Raw genomic sequence first — 6,450 nt, 5'->3', positions numbered from 1 at the left:
TGCTTGGTCTGGTTTTTTTACACACTTGGACGTTACTATTAATTATCAAAGTAACATGTTTAGATCTGTACTTGTACTAGAGACTCACTATGAATGCATCCGTGGGAAGGGAATACTGGGCTCTGGGAAGAGAGGATCGTCAGAGTTTGGCTTTCCCACCCTTCCTGACCGATGTCAGTGTTGCAAAAAGCGTGTTCTGTCTGTCCAATCTGTCACATAGACTGAATTTAGTACACTACATTTTCCTGTTATAGAACAGGGCTGGTCTTGCAGCTGTGCTTTAGGAGAGGGCTCAGGTTATGGTTTAGGAAGGGAGGGTGTGGTGAGGAACTGGCCTGGGTTGCCAGAGCCAAAAAGAGCTGAGGATCTCAGGCCTTGTTGCCTCTTGGACATCTGCCAACCATGTATCACACTTGCCCTTTTGTTACTTGAGAAAGGGACACCCCACACACCTCCTTGATGTTTTGGGGCCATCTTGTGCAGCCTCCCAGTCCTTGGCCAGTTCTGGAGGGCTGGGTTGGTTGGTGGTCCCCAGCTTGGGACCCCCTCTGCTCCCAGAGAAACTAGGAAGTTCCCTTCAGGCTCTGTTTGTCCCTCATTAGCTCCCCTAGCTTGATTCCTCTCCTTTAGCTTTAACTTTGCTACATTTAACTTGCAAAGCATCCTCTGTGTACTTCAAAGAAGATCTCTTTTAAACAAAACAAAAAAAGGTCTTTAAGGAAAAAAAAAAAAGGTACTCTGAGTGAGTATGTGGATGCAATCATGAGATTGAAATAGAAATACGAATGGATTTCCTCTGAAGAGGAGCTTGAGTTAGCTTGTTCTGATTGTGTATTGAAGGATTGTAAAGTTAATGTCTTAAGAAAAACTGGATACATACTCTCCAGTGGTTTTGGTAAGGTCAGAGCTTGGTACTCAATGTGCTACCTTACAGTTCTAGTTTTCTGTTTGTCCAATTAAGCATAGAAAGGAAAAGTCACATCAGAAAAAAAAAAATATCCATTTTCACACAGAGCACAATATATCTATTCCTACAAAGTATCTCTAAGGGTGTAGATTTTCAATTTGTCAAGTCTGTAAAGAAATGTTTATTACAAAAATTTAAGTTTCAGACTGGTTCACAGCACTGGCAAATTTCTTACTGGTGCTTTTGAGGAAATTTGACTCCCTAGTACCATACCCTGGTATGTGTGCAAGAGTTTTTGCATTGTGCTCTAAAGCAGGTGGAGACTGGACCAAGAGGAGCATTAGGCTGATGAAATGCGACTACTGTTCATTACTTATCTCTGTTGGAGTGTTCCTAGAAGTTATGTGCACCTAGGACCCTAAGAAGAAAAAAGTTGTGCTTTCTATACCTGGGCAAATATTTTCCAAACTAAGAGGCCTCTGATATTTAGAGAAACATGAGAAATATTTTTGGAAGGCTTCTAAATAGTTTTAGATAGTAGAAGGAAACCATATAATTTCATGTTGGTAAACTTTTCAATTTATCCAGTTATTCATAAGAAATCAATTTATTATTATTTATGGTACACTTAGTATTATTTATAAAGTTTCTTGACCAGATGTTTAGTTCCAGGGAAGGGTAAGACATTTTAAAATACCTGATGAATTGAAATCACATTCTATAATATTTTAGAACAATCTACAGGAATGTTACTGTTTTATAATCTTGTTCTTAAGAGCTTTATTGTTTTCTTGCAATTACTAGTATAGTTCTTAATGGAGTAATCACTCCCTTTTTTTTGTTAGCCTCTCTAAGAACTGTATTTTGGAAATTGGAGAATATTCTTAGAGAATGCTCAGGCCTGACAAAAGTGTTCCCTAGAGCTGAATAAGCTGATGAGGCAACCTGCTTGTCAAACTTAGTAGCACAGAAAAATACTAGTGCCTTGTTTGCAAAGTCTGACTAAAGTAAGTATCAAGAATTACTTACTACTCTGTCCTCTAGTTGGCTGGCTTCAGAAGATGACATAGTGCTTGTTAGATGCCCAGTGGACTGCTGGGCCAGATAAAAAAATTTATGTACCCAGACAGCAACTTTGCTAGCACTGATGGATTCAGATATGCCCTTGCATTATCAAGAAATCCATCAGATGTTAAGAGAAGTTGCTGTTGGAATTTGCTGTTTAAACCTTCCATTGGTGCAGACGCAAACTGTCATCACGGCACTTCTTGTCAACTCCCTCCAGCTTACACTGATACAAAAATTGGACAAATTTCGACCAGTAGATTACATGGCAGAAGTTTGAGGCATATATACCCAAAGACAGATGTGTTGAGTTCCTTGAGCTCTGGTGCTCTGAAGTAAACATTGATACTGATACCGATGGGAAAACCCAAACAGATGGAAATATTTTTTGAGTTTTTGTTCAGGAGGCAAGTACAAAAACATTCCTATTAAAAAAATACCTAATATTGCATGTAGTTTATACATGGCACTCCTAAAAGATGAGATTATTACTCAGAAAAATACAGATCATTTGATCTCATGCAAAATTATAAGGTGATATGAAATACTGTAATTAACACATTACCAAAAGACCTCAGCTTCCACTGTGATATTTAAGTGATTGGTTCTCAGAAGTACTCAGTACTTTGAAGCACTCTCTGAGAATAAGAACAACTCCAGGCTTCTGAATTCTTAAAAATACATCTCTAAAGACACATGCATACATTTTTTTCCTAACGTTTTACATAGTTTATTTATATTATTTAGCATATCTCTAAGATTTAAAATTAGTTGCCTTGCTATATAAGGTGTTAGAGACTAACATGTAACTAACTAACATATAACTAAGAATTCCCAATGTATTAATAAAAATACTGTCAGGTTATATATGCAACAGCAAAGTGCATCTGACAAATGCATTTTTAAAACTGAAGAATGCTTAAAATTTTAGTGGTACAGATTGTTGTGGCAGACAACCATAGTTTTATAAAAGGTTTCATTTGACCTTGTAGAATTTTGTACTCATTCCCGATTTGCAGGTCTAATTGGTATTTTCACTAATATGATTTTGAGGGAACCTGTGATGAAAATAGAAATGAAGATCCAATTTATAATCTAAACTACAGAAAACAAAAGTGTCTTTTATGTAGTATGCCAATAATATGCTATTTAAGTTGACACTTGGCACTACACAAGTTGAGCTACATGAAAATGTATTTAGGTTTGATGTGCTAAAGAGGTTCACCAATGTGGTAAGATTAACAGAGGCCTATTAAGATACAATAACATGTGCAGGAGAGACTACCTCTTTAGCACAATTTTCTGAAGAAACAACTGGAAAAAATCACAAGCTATCTGCAGGAATATAAAGTACCTCAAGTTAATGAACTCTGATTCTACTTTTACTGGGGTTTAAAAGGATGAAAATCCAAAATTTAAGTAAACGTCTTCAACCATATTCTAGTAAGAAAACTGTAAATATGCTCATTTTATAAATTCAAAATTGGCATTGATATTTTTATATTTTCCAGATAGCATATCTTGTCGATTTTTTAAATTATACCATTTATATATTAAATACTAAAATATCTTTAGTCTTTTAAACTGTTGTCATTTTGCTACCTCTAAAGAAGAAAAAAACCATCTTTTTTATGTCTGTGGAGTTAAAACAAGAGAACTGTCACTGTTTGGGAGGGGGTTTTGGACCAAATTTCAGCTGTCAACATTTTCAATATGCAAAGAATATTTTCATATCCATGGGGAAAGTGGGTTTGTCTTGTAATGCATGCATGAATATGTCTTTACAGTTAATATATGAGAGAATAGTGTATTTGGTTAAAATTAGCATAAGAGAGAAGGAAAGAACATGCTTGTTCCAGGAGTTATAGGTTTGTCTAGACTGTTATTGCTTGGTTATCTAAGTAGTTCTCACAGACCAGGCTAATACAGAGCTCACTTCTTATTTCTCACATGTTAATGCTGAACTGTACAAGCTGACACAAGATCCCTTAATCGTAAGGACAGCACTGCCCTAAAAACAGCCTAGCCTCTAGGTAGCCTTTCTGGGTGGCACAACAGCAGCGTGAATGATGATCAAGAGAGATTCACCTTATCATCAAATATGGGTTTTATTTGCCAGGATGTCTGCAAATGATCTGTATAAAGAGGCAAAGCACTTTTACACATGAAATGAAATAAAAATTGTACTGCAGCTTCCACGTCTGCTGAGCATTGGTAAGGCTTGTGAAGCTGCAATTCTGTTGGTCATTTTATTGATGTAAACAGTTAGATATTGATGTAAACAATCCTTACAGCTGATCTAGTAACTTTTTTTTCATGGGCTGTCTATCAGGCTAGAAGGCTCGGTTGTTTGATGTGGATATGCCAGGTAGAGAACATAACCCCATTCCAGTCAGGGAATTCGATGGTAAGAGGTAAGGAATATGCACAGTAATAGAGATACTATGGTATAGTCTTTAAAATAATAGACATCCTTTCTGATTTCAGATTGGCATTTACTTTACTGAAATTGCTGAGTATACTAGGAAACTTTGAGAGGAATATAGATTTTCCTAGTTTAAGAGAGAAAACATATTTTGACTACAGTTTGATTTTTTTTAATTGATTAAACAACACTATCAAATACTAGTTAAAGTTCTGTACATGTAGTACAGTTGCTGGCAACATACAGGGTTGCTGGCTAAGTACTGTGCAACATGTATTTTGTATAATGGAGTTACTTTTGCTGGAAATAGTGAAATAGAAGTTCTGTAGAAACAAATGAAAAGCAGCATTGTTCATCAAAATAATAGCTTTTTTTTCAATGCTTTAAAGTCAAGCATGTGAAAATATTCTTACAAAAGTACTGTAAAACTAAGGTTTAAATTGTAAACAAGCAGACTGGTTAAATTTTTCTTCCCTTATTTGAGCACTGTAAAACTTCAAAATGTCCTATAGGAGGCAGTGGTTGCATTATTTAATGTAAGAAAACTGCTGGTCTTGCTATAGATATATTCCAAGTAAATGTTTTCAGTTGTACTAACTACTCTAAAACTTACTGCAACATATTTCACAAAGATAGAATTTCAAGGTGTAATTATTTTTTTAGGTTTAAAATCTTAGCAATTGTTTGACTGTTGCAGTTACTGAACATATTTCAAAAACTTTTTTTTCAACTGTGTAATCTGTTTTACTTGATTCACTGAGATAGACTAGGAAATTGTCATGACTTTCTAATTCCTTGTAACAAGATATTGCCACTTAAATTTCAAATCTTCTTTAATATAATTACCTGGGGCATTGTTCCTATGTACTTGTTTTGGAAGAGCTTTAAAGTTTTTATAATTAAGAAAAAAAATAATCATTTTTGCTGTGTAAGCTCTCAAACACTTAACTGAGAGAAACGTAATAGTGATTTGTTAACTGTATTTGTAGTATCATGCGAGAAAGTTTCCGTTGTGATAGAATCAAGATCTCTGGTCCAAGCAACCTAAGTTTTGGAAGGCATGAGATATACTGGAAACAGTCCACCTCCAGTTCATAAAGTTGGATCTTGGATGAGAAATTGGTATTGGATTTTATTAGCGTTTACATTATCACAAAACACAGCTCTTGAGGGATTTCTTCCTCCTCAGGTCCAGAAAGTTTGTCAGCAGGGAGAGACACTTGAGTAGCAAGGCTGACTGGCTTGTTGATCCCAGGGAAGGTATGACCAGCTGGGATAATTAAGAGATTAGGTGTCATATGGAGGAAAAAGGGTTTTGCTCACTGTTAGTTTCAGAAATTCCCATCCTTCATCTATGGTGAAATCAGTGAGCCAGATGTATAAACATACTGCTGGATAGGGCCTATGAAATGTGATAGTTAAATTATTTAACTAAATGATACATTACTTTACCAAGAAGATAAACTGCTTAATGACAGATACATTATGTAAAGATAAATTACTTGTAGGTGAAATCCCATGAAAATAAGACTCCAGAAAGGCGATGTAACAAAATGTAAAAACTTGGTACTGTTTCAATGTTTTTTGTTCAATGAGGGATCTTAACCTTCTTCTAAAAATTAACTGTTGGCCAAAAAAAAAAAAAAAAAAAAGCGCATGTACCTTGTTAATTTGTTACATCTTGCCCTTGAGTTAAAAATAAATTGAAAACACAGGCAACTTGTTTATCTGCTTATAACTGTCCCACAAATCACAGTTCCTTGTTTGTGTTTAAATGGAAACAAACATGTGCATTATGAATCAGAAAACTTTTATTGTCATCCAAAATGAAGAGGTGCTTAATGCTTGGACGTAATTATTCCAGTGAATACCACTGCAATGAATAATAATGCAAAAGCATATTATACTGATTATCAAATGCAAGGTCAGATAACCCATTATTCAGATGGAAATTCAGAACTTGCATCTTAACAGCTTACACTGGTAGTAGCTTTACTGAGCTGTTTATAAAAAAAGAGAAAATTGAAAGGCACTATCCCTGTACCTGTCTCTT

At 35.3% G+C, this 6,450-nt stretch overlaps 1 protein-coding gene across 3 annotated transcripts in view; it reads right to left on the bottom strand.

The window, feature by feature from the left end:
• Positions 1–2,931: 2,931 nt before the first annotated feature.
• The window catches only part of OSGEPL1 (O-sialoglycoprotein endopeptidase like 1), a 9,181-nt gene continuing 5,662 nt past the window's right edge, over positions 2,932–6,450 (bottom strand). For all 3 annotated transcript variants that reach the window (XM_026852522.1, XM_026852523.1, XM_026852524.1), the window contains one exon: positions 2,932–3,030. In XM_026852522.1, the coding sequence (XP_026708323.1) occupies positions 2,994–3,030 (37 nt within the window). In that variant the 3' untranslated portion in view covers positions 2,932–2,993. The remainder of the gene's footprint in view (positions 3,031–6,450) is intronic.

This window comes from Athene cunicularia (genome assembly GCF_003259725.1).
Source record: "Athene cunicularia isolate RWA chromosome 7 unlocalized genomic scaffold, athCun1 chr7_part1, whole genome shotgun sequence".
Lineage (NCBI taxonomy): Eukaryota > Metazoa > Chordata > Aves > Strigiformes > Strigidae > Athene > Athene cunicularia.
The sequence above is the reverse complement of the archived record's forward strand: the minus strand, read 5'-3'. Positions and strand labels throughout refer to the sequence as shown.